Here is a 17,897-nt window from a genome sequence, read left to right as displayed (position 1 = left end):
GGATACCTCGGTAAATAACGGATGTAATTGCGCGGGCACTCACGATGTATGTAACGCGATTAAACGTTTGCGAGTTTTTTAAAATGATAATAAGACTTGCACAACAAATAGGTAAATTAAATAGGATCGGCAAAGCAATTTGCTCCACAAAGCTATCAATTTTGTTCTAACTTTTCCTTTTGTAACATTTATACTTTATATTCAATGTATCTTGAAACGTAATTATACTAATTATATTTTTATAAATTAAATTCTAAAATATATAATCGAACATATTTTTGGCTAATATTTCATAAAGAGTTTGAAAATGTTTCCTCTCTAGTACTTTGCTTTTCATGCATCGATATGAGTCTCGCTTACCCGCTCTGACTTGTACATCGCGACTGAGCACTCTGCCGACGGTGTTGCTCGCCACGCATCTGTACGCGGCGCTATGAACGTCCTGCCGATAGGCCGCGGCCGGAAATGGCAGGAGCACCAGGGTGCCGTTTCTGAGTACTCTTCGCACGCCCGACACATCATTCACCGGATGCCCGTCCGCGGTGGACCAGTCGATGTTGGGCGGCGGGCTTCCGGAAGCCGTGCAGTCCAACCAGGCGCCGCTGGAATTCGAGAATTCGATCCTCGACGGCGGTTCCAGCACAAAGCTGGGGCCGCGTAGGTGCGCGTCGAAGCCGTGCCCGCCTGCGGACGTTACTACAGCAGCTGCACCTGCACAGAAAACCGTATTCTTTTATGAAGAGATAAACTCATGATATAGAATAATGTTCTTGATGTTCTATAACTGTGTTTCTTTTAAATGGACATTGGTCACAAGAACTTGAAATTAAATACGTTAAAAATTTACTATTATATTAAAAGTATGAGTATATTTTATTTATGTCTATTTTATTACGACGCAAAAAGAACAAGTTTCACGAATAAATATATTTTTGCGTGTATATATTATAAATTATACGAGTATGGTATAAATATTAAATTTCTACCGAAACTTTCTTAAAAACGCAGGGTATAGATAGAGCTGACTTCAAAGTTTGGAGCACTTTTGGATAAGCCGTTAATAGACAGATTCAATACAACATATAATAGATATTGTATTCACAACGCGACACATGTCGCGTCGAAACGCATCGTGGGGTAGCATCAGGGAAACATGGGGAAGCGAGGGGTATCACATTGACGGCCAGTCGTATTAGGTGGAAAATAGTTTGACAAGTTCCAAAGTGGATTAATCGACGTGCTTAGTACGCCCCGGCGCGGCGCGGCGTCGCCCGGTCGAACGATGCTGCTGCGGCGATGCAACTAATACGTCGGGCAAGTTATTCTCTTCGGAGTGGTGCGCGCGCGAGACACCCACTCCTCGGCGTAAATGCTTTGATCGAGGGCGTGAAAGCACGAGTCAGCAACTACCTACTTGCCGGCTCTTGTATCGTTAGCGCAGTTAATAACTCCCCGCCCGCAAGCTTGCATCTCTCGTGTCAATGTTACGACGAAATTTGCGAGCCATGGGAGCCGCGATAAATTTCGGGCCCCGTTCGCCCGCTTAGCCTATACGTAGCCTCGTGTTCGCGCTTAAAGTTAACTCGCTAAAGTTAACTGTTATTATGCTACAACTCCGCGAACAGTGCCCTACCACCTAAACATTTCTTCTAAACAACGTTACAGCTCACGCTCTTCTATAAACTTATTGTTAGTTACCCCACTACCAACTTTTTACTTATGCAATTAATATATTTGCATGGAACGTGTCTAATTTTTACGACACATTAATTTTGCAATTGGTATTTAGCACCACAAATACTAAATTATTAAACAAAAAAAAATTCTGATAGTTTCTTCTCTCCATTATAAATATAAGTTTTTTGTTTGGAAAAATTCCTGAGATTTTGCGACTCGGGATTCCTTCTGAGATTATTCGATTGTATATATATATATATTTCCAATAACCCATGATGACATAACCCATGATGAATATTGCAGAGAATATAAAAATATTGAATATTGAAAACCATTGTATATATATATAATAACCATCATTCTAATATATATATATATATATATTAGAATGATGGTTATTATATACAATGGTTTTAGTCGATTAAAAGTATCTGTATATTTTTCATAGCCGCATACTTATTGTTTTCTATAAAACTGTTTAATATTGCGAGAGAAATACTTCTCTAAACGATATAGGTTTAGTAACAAATTTTTTTAAATCTACATAAATTCACATTGCCGTTTTTCGTATCCGTGCCGAAATCCGAACAAAACGTATCACTTGTGATTTAAATGGAAACTGGAAAAAGTCAAGAGGAACAGCTAATTGCACTGATTTACGATGTCCGACGGATCGCAGACGGCCGGATAAATGAAATGGTGCCCCTTTCTTTCGCCCCCGATATTGCCGAGGTGTTTCGTGCACGTTGTTTGCGACACAGGGCGCGGGAATCGGGAAAACGCGAAACTCATAACGACATTCGCGCGGGGTGCCCGACGTAACTCGTTTATAACTACGTTCGAGAGGGAAATGCACGCTCGTTTCGGCCAAAATTTCGTAATGCCGTCGCGCGCGCGTTGCACGCGCGCGGCATACAAAACACGAAGTATGCAAATCCTCAGTGCGCGCGCGAGTGAGAGAGAGAGAATTGAAATCCTCCATCGTGGTGTCCGGCAATTATGCTCGCCGTCACACCAGCCGGCTTCCGGAATTGTGTCTCTCTCTCTCTCTCTCTCGCGCGCACGCGCGCGCTACTTAATTACTAATTCCGCGCGAGTATCACACCGACGTTCTCGAGCGGAATTCCGCGCGTCGCGTAGCCCGAGCGACATCGTGCCGATTTCCGAAGGCGTCGCACCGACCGCCTTAATTGGCAGAAAATTAATTACACGTTATATGCGCGCCATGTTAACGTCATTAACTAAAAATTCAAACGGACGAGTTTTATCAATTGAATGTCACTCTGTACGTGACTTTCACGACATTTGGATTATAATTTTACTTTTATGATATGTATAGTATATACGTATAGTATATGTATAGTATATATTATATACATACATACATATATAACATATATCTATATATGTACACATATTTGTAGAATAAAATATATTTTTAAAATACTTTCACGTTTATCCGATTCATCGCAGTATTGATTTCTACGCTTGTCGTGATTTCACGGAGGTTTTTCGAGATATCTACAAATGTCACTGCGTGCTTTATTTGCGCGGGTCGGATTCGCGTCAACATCCCTTTATGACGCACCCTCGAGGAGATTTACCTATCGACGTGGAAAATCGAGGAACCGAAGGAGGCGGCCACGTCGAGCGGGTGCAAGATTGAACATGCCGGTCGGTGCTCAAAGTGACTGGCCGTCACGAGAGCATGCGACAGAGACAGATAGAACTGAGTAGCGAATATAGGGGACATAACGGAAGTCGGATACAGGAGCGGGTGATGAGATAGAGAGCGAAATAGAGAGCGACAGCGAGAGCGAGAAAGAGAGAGAAGAAGGGTACGCAGGTGTCGGTGGGTAATAGCTCCCTATTACCATAACGCTTGGCTAAGCCGGCTAATCGGTTCCGTTTATGCCGACCGGCAAATTATTATTAATCGCATTGCGCTCGCGGATTACCGTTTATATGCGTCTATGGCACGGTGGCATTTGCACTTCGCGCCGAGCGTCGCATAGGCTTTTAGCGTCGCGTATTTACCCGTGCATGCCTAATCTTTCGACGAACTATATATTGACAGGGATGCTGAACTGTGTATAGGACGTTTTTAAACTTTCTGAATTTTGCATGATCCAAATATATTATTCTTTAAAGCGAGCTTTATAAAGTCTGATGCTACTTGTATATTTTCTTACGTAAACACAAGCATCAAGCGATTTATTTAATCCATTATTTCCGTTTGTTTGCCAGTGAGACTATTTTGATTACGTTTTAATTTCGTTATTTGAATATAATTAAATTATTATATGATATTACACAAGTTATTACGATTCAGTTATCGCGAAACAATTGATGCGTAAAATAGATGTACTATTGAATGAATATTTATTTTTGTGATATAGTATAATTACATTTTTTAACAAACGTGAAAACACGATGCCATTCGATTTTAATTATTATATATAAATTGAAACTCACAAAGGGAGTTACTTTTTCGATTTGAGTTAATTCTTATTCGCTGATGATTTTGTCAGCGTTTACACGATTCTGAAATTTTGTAACGTTGGAAGACATTTTGGAGTAATTTAGATACGAGAAATCTTATAGTTTCTTCCTCTTAGGGATTCTTTCGAGGTCTCAGGTCAGCTTCCGAAATCCGAACACAGGCGGGATTTCTATCATTCCCCCGGACCCTCGATCTCTGGAAGCATTCGAATCGGTGGTTCGGATTCGGTAAAAGGAGCTCATGCTACAAACCAGGAATCAATAGGCGGAACAAACTGTGTAGATGGGTAGAGGTCTCCGGTAAGATTGAATTTGCACTCTGCCTCTCCGAGTCCTCGACGAGGGGCGAATCTCGGAGAAAAGGTGGAGGGATAACGTCGGGGCTCGATAAGAGTCCAGGGTCTCGCGACGGCGGCGTTTCCTTCTCTCAGGAACTTCCATGTTCTCCTCTTCATTCTCTCTCGCTTTCTCTTTCACTCTCCTCCTCTCGAAAGAGCTCCCGATGTTTGCTCTACTTATCAAGACGACAATTATTTGATCCGGCTAGTGAAACGTATCCCTCGAATCTTCCCCTCGTTTTCGTAGTACTTTTCCTTCCGTTCACTAGCATTCCAGAATGATTCATCAGAACTTAATTTTGTGGGTTTTTGCGGACCCTTAATTTTTCTTTGTCGAAAATGATTCGGCGGGTTTCTGTTAGTATATTGATGTGATTAATGATATGACTTTGTAAGATTGCAATAATATTGCAAATCCTCGCTAAAATAAATATAGTTCCATAAAATCTATGAGAGATTTTAAAGGTATAAAGACACAACAATGCTGAAAATACAAGGAAATAATTAGTAGAATTTTTATTTTTCAACATTGCAATTTATTATCGCTAACCGAACTTCTCATGTGTTATAGAAAGAAAGTAGTTTTAACGTGAAAAATCTAGCAGACCGTTCGATTTCCCGTTAGGACATAACGGACAGGAATAACAGACTAAAGACGACATCGATACCCGCGGGAAGTCGAGAAGTCGATAGAATCGGTGATAGCTCGAGATACAAAGAGGGAAGGAGGGAAGGACGGAGAGGCGCGATGGACGAACGAGTCGTTTTGCGAACCACTTTACTCCCGTGCAAGTCGCAGTCGAAGACGGCAACAAGTTGGGAAAGTTATTTAGACGCCTCGGAACGAGACGGAGATCGCTTCTCTGAAAAACTATGGCCGTGCAGGGACACACGGGCAATTTTCCAATTCGTGCGAAAAGTTTCCGCGGCGGGCAACAAGTTGGGAAAGTTTCGCCATGGCGTTCGCCCGGGGGAACGCTTCCGCGGGCCATTTCAAAAACTGTCGAACGACTAATCTTATGGCTTCTAGCGAGAGAGCGCGAATTCGCCGTGAAACTTCGGCCGGACGGCGAACCGGAATCCGGAGTCCGCAACTTTTACGCGAATTCGCCGCGAGAAATTCCGGATTGCTTGGGTAAGCGGGTTAGACCGAGCATTGGACAGGCAACATCTCGGAGGTTCATCTCGCAAGAGTATTTTTATCTTATTTTATACTAGTGGTGTATCTTCGCGCATTCTTATTTTGAAGAAAGATCTATCTTAGTAGGATGCTCGCGCATTTCTGAACAAGAGGGATATATTTATTGTATATGTTTCTACTATACATATATGTCATTTTTACATTTTACGTGGACATTTTTCCATTTCTCTATACCATATTTCTTTGACGTCTGCAAAATATAACTTCTTTTGGTCCCTCTCATACGAGATGTCCATCCACGAACCTCTACCCATCTTTCTTCTTGTGTCCGTAACATGTTAATTCTCTGTATTTTGTTCTTGTAATCCCTGTTGAGCTATTTAACTTGCGGGATATAAAACCTCGTAAATAACTTATAGGTGTGCGCTACTTGTTCTTTAATTTCTGCAAGGTGGATGGCCAGCTCAACAGTGTTCTCGTAGATTCTATTTTCTATTTTTATTTCTTTGTATCATTTTATTTTTATTATCATTTATGCCACATATACACACATACACATGGTTTCTTCAAACGTATCCTTACTATCAAATAGTTTACGGTACTTTTTTTTTGTAACTCTTCGATACATGCGAACGAAACGTAAATTTATAATATGTCGCCAACAACGACACAGTATCGTTCCTGAGGTTCTCCGTCAGTTGCATTTTTGCTGGAAGGATGCAAGAAGGCTCTCGCACCATCCACCCTTCGCGTCACCTCGCGCGAGGGGGAGGAGGACGACTCCCCGGGGATGGTGTCGACTTCGCGAAGGCGTTGGTCCTTTCAATTTCGCGAATAGAAGACGGGCGACGAGGAGAAAGACGGGTGGAGTGATTGTTGGAAATATGAGAGAAACTTTCAACCTCTCGCACAGCAAGCAAGCTCTAGCAACTCCGCCTCCCACGCCGTTAAGGCGAGCTCGCTTTTTCCACTCTGGCCTTCTCTCGCGCGCTCCTCCTTCTCCTCTTTCCCCTTCCTCCCTCCCTCTTGTCTTCCGGCTCGCATGTAGTCTTCGCACAAGTGCTTTGCAGCGTAACCTCTTCGCCATTTTAAAGCGTTCTGAAAGCCCGCTTGCGCGCAACCGAGTTTTTGGAACAAAAACGCGCTTTTCTCTCGCGGCTCTTCTCGCCCAACTTGGTCGGGCTTCCTATTTTTCTCTTCCTCCTCGTTCGCCAAAATTCATTTCACGTCATTCTTTTCTCGTGTCTTTTTGCCTCTACATTGTGGTTATTCGTCAAGACAACCCTCTTAATTTTACTGCAGAAATCGCAGAAATCGCAAAGTTATCGTTTCTCGAACAAAGCAAATACAAGCAAATACAAATACTAATTTTAAGATGTGATTTGTCAAAAAGTTCATTTCGTAACACTCGAATATAAACGAAAGAAAAATTCTCTTAATCTGATCCTTCATAAAGTTGATGTTAATTGTCATTAGATGTTCTAACGTTTTATCATAAATACTGATATATTTTATAATGAAATTTTTGCTCGTATTTTTTAATCTTTCTTTCATAAAATACGTTTTAAGCAAGATCAGGAATTAGCAATTTACAAATGGCACGCACTTTTACCGGGCATTGAGGATAAATCCCGGATTCTGTTTGGATCAGGGAGATGGATGGAAAAAACGCGAGGCACGTTTCACGCTTGCAGGAGGTTTGCTCGTACGAGGGAGAAGTCCGTACACGTTCTCTCCGTCTTTTTTTCTATGCCGAAGCGTCGGTCGCGGGAGTGACGGTGGTAATACCGGGACAGTCGGAGGGTTGAACGCGGCGCGAGAGCGGGACCGGGACAGGTGCAAGGATATACGCCCGCCGGGAACAATGAGCGCAATCAATGCTGCACGGCGCCCCTCCGACGTCAATCAAACGGCCGGCGAGTACGCGCCACTACCCCATTGGCCCCGATTGCCTTTTGTCGCCCTTTAGTGTCCGCTACAGCCACTACAGGGGCTGGGGAGAGGGAAAAGCTGCAGACAGAGAGAGAGAGGGGGGAGGGCACGTAGTAGCAAGTACAGGGATGAAACGGAAGCGGTGAATCCGGCGGAGAAGAGAGAAGGGATGCTGCGAGAGGGTACGCAAAGAGGAGAGAAATGCGCCGCGTTGCATACCGAATGTGGCAAATTCCTGCCGAATACTCTCGCAGTTGCGACACGTGCATTGCGGGAGAGGGAGGAGGGAACGAGATCGGTGCGCGACCTAATTTCTGGGGCTTGCTAATCCTCGCACCTCGCCCACTCTCCATGTCGCATGTCCGTCTCGTGTCCGTCCGTCGCGTCGTCGGTACCTATCCTCGAAATTGCACACACGCATGCATGCGTATGCACGTATGAGACGTATTGCACGCCGACTTCGGGATATTCGCGCGCGGTGAGATCTTGACGTGAGAGCGATGCCAGAACGGATAGATTCGAAGTGAGAAATAGACGTGTCTCTTTGATAATTGTTATTTAATTGTTGATAATTATTGATTTAATTATTTTGAAATTATTATCTGACAATGAATTAAATTTCATTCTATAAGATTTTGTTCTTTTATTATTTTTAAGACAAAAAATCGAAACTGATAAGAGAAATATAAAAATATGAAATGCAAGCCTTTTATACTAAAAAACATTTTTATTCTTTTATATGTATATTTTTCATTATATAATGTTAGAGATAGGTATCTCTGAATATTGATACGCTATAACTTTACTTTATATATAGTTTATATAATTTTTTATGTACTAAAATGCTTATAAATCTGGAAGTTTAGTTTCTGGTTTTGGCTATCAGTCTTTTCGAAATATTTTCTATATCCGTTTCTAGATACGAACGCATTCATCTTTGTTGTATTGTATATTATTATTCCGGTCGGGCTTAATTGTTGACCAGGTAGACACACACACACACACACACACACACACACACACACACACACACACACACACACACACACACGAATAGCTCGTGTAGTACCCACCGTGTTCTTTGATGCGTTTCCGCCCAGCGAAACCATTGCCAGACGTATACGTCGCATCGGTCCAGGGGAGGGAAAAGGAGGGCAAGGGACGGTTTAAAGCCGCGCGGATATTCGGCATCCAGCGTCGCGTAGTTGCATTACGCGCAGTGCAGTTGCAGCTTTAATAATCCGGCTTGACAATTGTGTCTAGCTTCATTCATGTAGCGGCCATGTAGCGTTCATAATCTGGGAGCTGGTATGTTAATCACGGTGCTTCTGTTCTCTGCGTTCGAGAGAAATTAGAGTGCTTATACCGAGTGGTCGAAAAAAAAAAAATCAACGACGAGATTTGCGATTCAACGAGTATCTTTTACCAATGAATTTTTAACAAATTTAATTTTCAGATCAATAAGAAGGTGTGATTTTTATGATTTTATTGTGGACTATACATATTATTAGCGCTATTGATAGATTCAATTCGTAAACAAGAGAAGCAGATTATGCGTCCGCACGTTTATCCAAACACCCGCATGCTGCGGCAGCGAAACGCCAGCACTGTCCTGTTTGGAGCCGGACAGAGCGTGTTTGTGCCGAGTAACACGAACCGCGGTTGTGTTGCTGTGGTATAATAATTATACTTCGTTATTGATCACATACCAGATTCTGCAGTAATGATCCGAAGGGGCCGAGGTCCAATTTAGAATCATCACAATACGGGTGTCGGCTTACATTTCTCGTTAGCGATGCATCATTATGTAGTGCACCGGAGATGCTGCCGGTATAATATTTATATTGACGAGTGCCAAAATTGCACGTCAGAGCAATGCATTGATATATTATAGGATTTTCGTATTTAGAGATCAGGTGTTCGAAGCCCCGTTTGTGTGATTAATCAATATCGCGTACCCTACTTTAAACAGAATCTCATAAATAAAGTGTGCTTAGTTTTCAAAAAATTGGTAGTAAAAATTGGGATAATGAGGATTAATTTTTTGTGGGCCTGTGTTATTTTACTTGAAATAAAATCAGAAACACGTGGTCAATATACCCCGCTCTCCCCTCCCCCTACACACACGTGCGCACGCGCGCACGTATATACATATAAGCGTGTTCAAATAGTCATCTATTCCGTTATAGTTAATTATAAATTGAAGTCAAAATTCAATATTAACAATATGTTGCATTGTATATGTTTCTCGATAATAGGAGCTGTTTATACGATGGTAAATTCTAATTCATCGGTCAACGCATCGTCCCCTTTAAATGCGACCTGATGTTTCCGCGTGTATCGAGTTAGGGAGATAGATTGTCGCCAAGTTTATCGCTTTCGGCGGCTCGAGGAGCGCCCTGCCCTCGTCGTATGAGATATTACAAGGGAGGATTTACGTTTGCGCGGAGGACTATCGGAGGACGAGAGCAAGGTGGACTAAAGCAGGCAGGATACGAGAGGACACCGATGATTTCCCAGGGGCTCGCGTCTACCTCCTCATCCTCCATCGTCAACGTCGTTCTCCTGATGCTATTTCTTCCCCCTCTTCCTTATCCCCCCGAGCGGATCTTATATCTTAGGCAGTACAGTCGTTATTCCTTCTTCCTCTCCATCGGACTCGTCGACGCGTTTCATTAGTCTACGTGAATTTCAATAGTCGCTCAACAAAAGCTCGAGGGCAGAAGACTAAAGCTGAGAGAAAGAGAGAGAGAGAGAGAGAGAGAGAGAGAGAGAGAGAGAGAGAGAGAGAGAGAGAGAGAGAGAGAGAGAGAGAGAGAGAGAGAGAGAGGAGTTTCTTGCTAACAAAATTGTGATGAAACTTGTATTAGGAAAACATCGCATATTATGAATCGGAACATGATATTCAATACATATTTAACAAGTAAAATATTATATTAATACATTGTATATCTTAGAATTATCTGAAATACGCGTAATAATTCTATATCAGATATGTAAAGTTTCATATTAATATAGGAGTGTTTCAGAACCGCCAGAAACGCGCTAAGTAACCAGCCCCCGGCGTATTTCGAGGGAAGCGGTTCTTACGTGCCGCGCTCTTTTCCCCCAGTAACTTCCGCTCACGTAGGCGGAATAAATTCGAGCGGTTATACGAATGAGGAGCGAGGGATATTTTATACGACGCATAAAATTGCGGCCGATGTCGTCAATTTGTTTTTCGCCTAACTCTTTCTCCCCCGCATCCTCTTCTCGTTGTCTTCCTCTCCTTTCTTTTTCTTTTTTTGCCCCTTTCGTGCGGTACCGTTTAGCTCCGGAAGTCGCGCGGCTTTATGGCGCCTCGGACGGAAAACGCCCACCGCGCGCCACTGTCCTTTCTCGTTTTCCTCAGGAAAACCTCCCGTCGCACCTGCGAGGGTCTTATCTCGAAGTTGCAGGCGCATCTTGGATACAACGCGTCTTGGGGGCGTTCTCTCGGGACAACCCCATTCCCCGTTCCCTCCCGCCTGTTTGGAGGATATGCAATGCACTATGCAATACCGTGCGTTTCGAGGAAACTTCTAAGCAGGTTTTCGCTTGCATTTTGCACGTATCCCCGGTGCTTCGCGCGTCGGAATGATTGCACCGACAAAACACGCGCTACGTGTATATATACACGCTTGTTTTACCCGTCTGATTTTACACAATATTTCTCTCTTGGTCATTCCTATTTACGTAAAATTGGCCAGTATTGCCGATACTATTGCAAAATGTAAAATAGGTTGTATAGGAATATTTTATTGCGATACCTACTAAAACGTTTCAAGTGTATCCTATTTTGGTCGGCGTAAAATGTCGATTTGCTTTTCGTATCCTGTGAATAATATGCAATAATGCATGTAGTTATTTTAGCATTTCTAGCTTTTCCTCAGTATTACTTTTTGTATTACGAGTTTTAACGTTACAGTATTACAAGTTTTAACATTACGCTATTTTACTATTTTCTAATTAAAGAAAGTTAAAGTGCGAGCTGCAAACTTGATGTGATTTACATATTGAAATTTCTTTTTGCTGCAATCCTTTTTGCACTCTCTTTTATCAATTATATCATGCAGCTTATAGCTATTATAGCTTTTACTTTTACATACAGTGCGACGCGACGTTAGAAACGATGCCTCTTTATAATTCCATCCAGCGTGATTCAATTATTTATACGTTTGAATGCGAACAGTCTGCTCGCGATCTACCGCGACATATATTCGACATGTATTTTTGTCTGTCGGTTTTGTGCGCTTGTCCGAGCGCTAAAAACTCCCACTGACGGGAATTCGATACGAGCAAGACGTACTACAGACCGGCGTGTGAATCTCAAGAAATATAGGTCACTGTCTCCGAAACGCGCGCCGGCTGTATCAATTTCGCCGGGCGTTCGCCGCGCGCCATTACTTTTGCACAACTGTATCGCCGTTACTTTTGCATACTGTATACCGAGTCGTATAACGTATGCACTAGTATATACCGTTGCGGAAAGAGAGAGAGAGAGAGAGTCCTGGACATTTTACCATGCGCTCCGCCTGGGTTTGTAAATTTCCTTATACGCGTGCACCGTTCATCTGGATATTTTAGAGGGCCGCATTCGCCCCGAAGACTTGCGCGGAGAGAAGACTTTGTTCCGCTCTTTGAATTACCTTCTTCATCAAATCGTATGTCCGCTCGCGCCGCTCCGCGCTCGTTTTCTTCGACCAAAGAAGCGGACGGTCACTACTCTATTGAGCCGGGTGCTTCCTTCTACGCCATTGCATTCTCGGTTCACTCTCTCGCACCCTCTACATCTATTACACCTGCATAGCCGCTTATCTCGAGACTCCAGGCGCGCCTAACGTGAATTTCTCTCTCTCTCTCTCCTTCGTCTTTCTCCGTCTCCCTTTCCGTTCTCTCGCTCGCTAATCTCCCGGAAGGGCGTAAATTTCGCAAGCCAATCGTTTGTGCGAGCACGAGTTAACGTAGATAACGTCTGCGGAAATGTTCTTTGATGGTGGTTTGATAAGGCCTTACGAGTAAAACGATGTAGGCTTAACAAATAATTTATTTCTGATGAAATGGAGTATGAAATTGGAATGTCACATAAATTGTCTTGATACGTTTCGTTCGCATCTTTTGAATTCCAATCGCGAACAGGATTTATATGTATTATAAATCCTCTGACGATTTTCTCTATTTTTATGTAAATATATGCACTATAAATTTTCAAGAGGGAAACAGATTACATCGTCGTTTTGTTTGTTCTCTATCGCGATCGATGTCGTGACAGATAGCGACTTTGACAAACACGTGTAATAGTTAGCTTTTCGCGTAGATGACCCAGCGCGATAGCTTTTCGCCTTAACAACGTCTACGCTTTGTAATAAGGCGTCAGATATGGGGACACTGACACGACACGGCTCGTCGTCGTTTCCTTATTACTCGTTTAAGTACCGGCTCTGAACTTCGTGAGACAGCGTTATACGCGCGTTCATTTCTTGTTACTATTTAATACTACTTTATGATGACCATCTTTAGAATCTATAACTCGATATCTTCAAAGAGTACGTCTGGTACGCTATTCTTTTTTATTTCTTGGCGTCACGTTCGTACCGCATACCAATATTGATCGAGTTAAGGGTGAGTCATAAGCGCGTTTTACGCAAGTATAACGACGCGTATAGGACATGGGCAAGTTCGTATTACGGAGTTATGAGTCTGATGGACAGGACGGGATAAAAGTTTATACCACCCCAATTGAATTGACGTGGTGTGCTCCGGAAGTGTGCGTCGGTAGAGATAGGCAGTGAGACACGGAAGTGACAGTACCCCGGACCCGTCCACCCGCGTTATTTGTAACGTGAAACACAGGACGACATATCGCGAGAATGTTTCTCGTGAAAATATGTCGCGCGAATTTTTCGCGAGCTATGATTTTTACTCTTTTGGCCGGATACTGGCGGGAAAATATTATTTTTTAGGGAGATCGAGACGAGGGAATACCATTTTTTTTTCCGCGCGAAAGAATTTCACCGACGTGAAATATTTTTACGTACTCATATTGCGCGCGAGAATAGTCCGCGAATAAATGTAATTAATTTTGATGACGCTGCACGAATCGATAAACGGTTGATAAAAGCTACTCGCATTACGATTTAAATATTTAATTAAAGCTATTACGCGTTAATCGCGTAATAGCTTTATTTCTCGCACTTTAATAATTCCTCTTGCTTGCGCGAGACGCATATTTTCATTATATTCTCGTGACTCTCGACACGAAACACTACGGCGCGGTGGTTCGATGTATCGGTTCGATGCGACCGCCGGAATTTCAGTTCATCGAAAGCGACCCGGAATTTCGCCGAATGATTACGAAACTCCGGGTAACACCCCTATACATAGTGCAGACTGCGTTTCGTTCCGCCGTGAATTCTCGGTTAAAACTCCCGGTGCAAGGTGCACCGGACTACAATTCCTGGTATTCCCCGCTCTTTTCCCATCTATCTTTATCTAACTGATAGACGATGTGGGTGGGTGTTATACGTATACAGATAACGATGTTGCAATAACGATATTAAATACAACAATACCGTAATACAAAATACACTGAATGTTTCTGTAGTCTAACTTAAATTGCTAATATTCGTAATCGAGGCATGCTACACTTATTTATCCTTGTCGCGAACTTTCCCCGAGAATAAATTTAGCCGCTTCCCCATCTCCCGTTTCCCTTTTGCGAGCGGAAAACGAAGGCGAAGGAAGAAGAGCAGTAAACTAGAACTTCATCGGCGTAACGATAATGGGACGCGACGACGCCGGAGGAAAACAATATGTAAATCGTTCGGTGCATCCCAATCAAAGTCGGAATCCGCGGTGCGCCGGCGAGCTTCCGCGCCTGCCTAACGACGCAATCTAAATTCCGAAGGCTTGTCTCGAAGTGTGCCAGGGTATATGTATATCGTTGACTGGATGGAGAAAATCCGTCGTTGCGGCACGAAGGAAGGGCTGAAAGAAGAAAAAGGGGCGGGAGGAAATGATTTCCAGGAGGGCTGAGAGAGTCGCATCGGGACGGGAATGCATGCCGTTTCGTCCGTCTATACAGCGACTCCGCTAACTTCAACGACGATAGTGTCTTTTTGGTCCGCGCCGTTGTGACGCAAGTTCCCGCGTCCGCTCGAATAAGAATCGGGTTTTATGGAAACGCGGAACTCGTGTATTCGCGAGCAAGAAAAAGGTGGAGAAAGAGTGGAGAAGCTCGGCTTCAATTCTGGTCTTCGGGAATAATACCGAGATGTTCGACAAATTACATGCGCCGGTGAGAGAAAGCGGGAATCAGCGCGAGAGATTGGAAATCTATTGTTGCAGCAAGTTTTTCAACTCCGCATTATTTTCATGACGTATACAGTTGTGAAAAAATATCCGGTTTATATTATTCCTGTAATGCATAACCGTGACAAGTGTGTCATACGCTTCTCGTGAATGATGTATTAGGTTGATGCAAAAGATATGTCGTTTTTTTTTTAAGTTTCGTATTAAATGAACAGATTCAGAGTTCTTTAAAAAATGATTTTAAAAATTTCTAAATAATTAAAAACATTTTTAATGGGAAAAAGTATATTGAAACCTGTGTATTGAAGTGCTGCCGGTGGCAACAATTTTGCTTTAATTTTACTACAATTTAATTTTAAACTTTATTTGACATATATGAGACGAACTTTTTGCTCTAGTCTATTAATAGACTAAAATTAAATAGATTATTTTTATGCCAGCTTTGGAAAGGTCGTTATTGATCACTTGCATATATGGGATTTATTTAAATATTAATTCACGAAGGTTAATTCAGGTCCTACTGGTTCTCGTATAACACGAATCGAATTTAAGTATTTTTATCTCTACAAACAGAGCTAGCGATAAAAAGTGATGCGTCATTAGAGTCGAAAGGATTAATCCATCTAAAATGTCAAAAAGAATCGCTTCAATTTCGCGCAAATTATTCCTTCCTTGCGAGCCTCGAATGACGCGTGAATCAATCTATTCGGAATTTCTCATCTGGAAGTCAGTGATCATCAGCCACGTCAATTATGCGAGATGCGGATGTCTATCAGACGCTTATATTTTGCATGTCAATCAATAGTGAGTCTGATTTTGCGATGTAATGCAACCCGATGTCCTCCGTTCGCTGTATAGCGAAACTGTAAGAAGGAAAAAAAAACAGACGTTTCGAATCGCTGTACGTACACGCGGTCCATGAATAATTCAAGGATGTGCGAGTTTGTTCGTATTCTGAGAACGCTACCGCGCATATGTTACAAATACACGCCGCGAGATCGGTTCGCTGGATTCTCGTGAACCGTAAGCGTGAGCCAAGTCGTAATAAAATGCGCAAGGCAAATAAAGTACGATAGTGACGCTGGATGCACGATATTTCGGTTCATCCCCATTGTCTACGCGGTGCGACAAATTTTCTACGTATGTTATAACGTACGTTATAGAAACACATGTCAGAGAAGGTTTAGGAAATAATTTTATAACTATTAATATATATTTTAAATAAATTGGGAGTTCTATTACTAAATAAGTTACCATATATTATATATATGGAAATCTCAAGAGCATGATATACTTGGTCCATTTTATTTTAATTTAACACGTGATTTTTTAGTGTAATCAAAATTTTATTTTTATCGCTATTGTCAGTGTCATCTGCAGTTCATAAAGTAGGTTGATATACTTTTAAGATGTATATATGTAGGTATTACGTGGCAGTCTTGCTAAAAAATGAAAACTTGCTGAAACAGACTCTTATTCAAGTTACGTGTGCGTTTAGAACGGCAACGTCACGATGGAGGTCTGATTATTGTTGCGCTTCAATCTTCGCGAAGTGAGAGGAAAAGAAAGTGAAAGGGGCTGACTATTGGAGTAGACGTAACCGTACGGGCACCCAGCGCGTTTCGACTATAAATTCCGGTCGTATTATCCCAGCCGGGTAGATCCCCGTCGATTTACGGTCGTGCGCGCAACCGTTCCCCTCCTTGCGAACACGAAAATAATATCTATCGCGGTAATCTCTTCGGGATGCGGAAAAATATGTATTTCACGTCCACCATTCGCCTTACGACCGGTCTCAATCTCACGCGAACTGCTATTCCAGCGATAACTATTTTTAAGGCCTTTTACACCCGTTTGTATAGAGGAGTGAGAGGCGCGCTGGTGCAATAAATTGTACATCAGCAACGTACTCTTACATGCGAAGAGGTAAAAACTCGTTTTTATTCCTGTAGCTCTTTAATTTAATTATTAGGTTCTTCAAGCGCCTCAATCTTAGCCTCCAATTTCTCGTAATTTAATGATAAATTAAAACAGAGTCTATAAAAGGAGCGATATAGTAAGAGATTAATTTATTTGACATTTTAACGGTATTGTGATATTACGCAAGGCTGAAGTGCGATCATGTTTCAATAACGAGGCAAGAGGGAGGGAAAGTGAAAGCGATCCGAGGGACAGACCTCTCATAAATCGTTGTTATAAATATTTGTAATTTGTAATTTGTAATGATTGCGATATCGTTATGCGTCTACATGGATTAATATCAGACAGATACAAGTGCGATACATCTTCCTGTCGTCATTTCCCATCGCGTATTGGAGAAAAGTATATATAATGCGCAAGATGATGAATGTTCCGAGTTTATTGAGACATTAAAATCTCATCGAGTGTCTACAGCGCGAAAAATTAGACTCACCGAAATTGTACCGCAATTTGAAAGCCCTCTTTTCCTTCCCTCCGCTCTTATCAAGAAATATAAACGTCGCGGTAAGGTAGTATTAAAAATTCTGGGGGCTTTGACGAGCGGGGCTCGTCCCTAAATATTGGCGCGTAACGTAAATTACGAGGGAGAAAACGCTTTTCATTGTGTGGGAGTGTCTGGGATTAACGGCAGGGTTCAGACCAGCGAACGACGAAAAATTTAGCGGTAATCTCCAGGCTGGACGAAGCAATTCCCTCGGTAGCTCTCTTCCATGTTGCAGACGTTGCTCGCTTTATGTGCGCTTCTTTGACGCGTGTACCACCAAGAGCCTCTGCGCTCCTATTTTCTCTCTCTCTCTCTCTCTCTCTCTCTCTCTCTCTCTCTCTCTCTCTCTCTCTCTCTCGCTCTCGCTCGTTCACTCACTTGCATCCCTTCGCCGCGCTCGTCGTCCTTGTCTCGTCTGCACCCCTGCGGGGCCCACCACCCACACCATCCCGTCTTTTCATCTCGTACTTCATCTTTCTTCCGCGCCGGACTGAGAGTCTGTGTCGTACAATCG

The 17,897-nt window shown here is 42.6% G+C and overlaps 1 protein-coding gene across 5 annotated transcripts in view; it reads right to left on the bottom strand.

Annotated features, from left to right (window-relative positions):
- Positions 1-17,897, bottom strand: part of Dscam2 (Down syndrome cell adhesion molecule 2) — a 91,602-nt gene that overhangs the window by 41,845 nt on the left and 31,860 nt on the right. For all 5 annotated transcript variants that reach the window (XM_071713658.1, XM_071713661.1, XM_071713657.1 and 2 more), the window contains exon 2: positions 361-711. In XM_071713658.1, coding sequence (XP_071569759.1) covers positions 361-711 — 351 coding nt within the window. The remainder of the gene's footprint in view (positions 1-360; positions 712-17,897) is intronic.

This window comes from Temnothorax nylanderi, unplaced genomic scaffold (genome assembly GCF_030848795.1).
Source record: "Temnothorax nylanderi isolate EJ_2023f unplaced genomic scaffold, tnyl_v1.0 TNYL_tig0127_pilon, whole genome shotgun sequence".
Classification (NCBI taxonomy): Eukaryota; Metazoa; Arthropoda; class Insecta; order Hymenoptera; family Formicidae; genus Temnothorax; species Temnothorax nylanderi.
The sequence above is the reverse complement of the archived record's forward strand: the minus strand, read 5'-3'. Positions and strand labels throughout refer to the sequence as shown.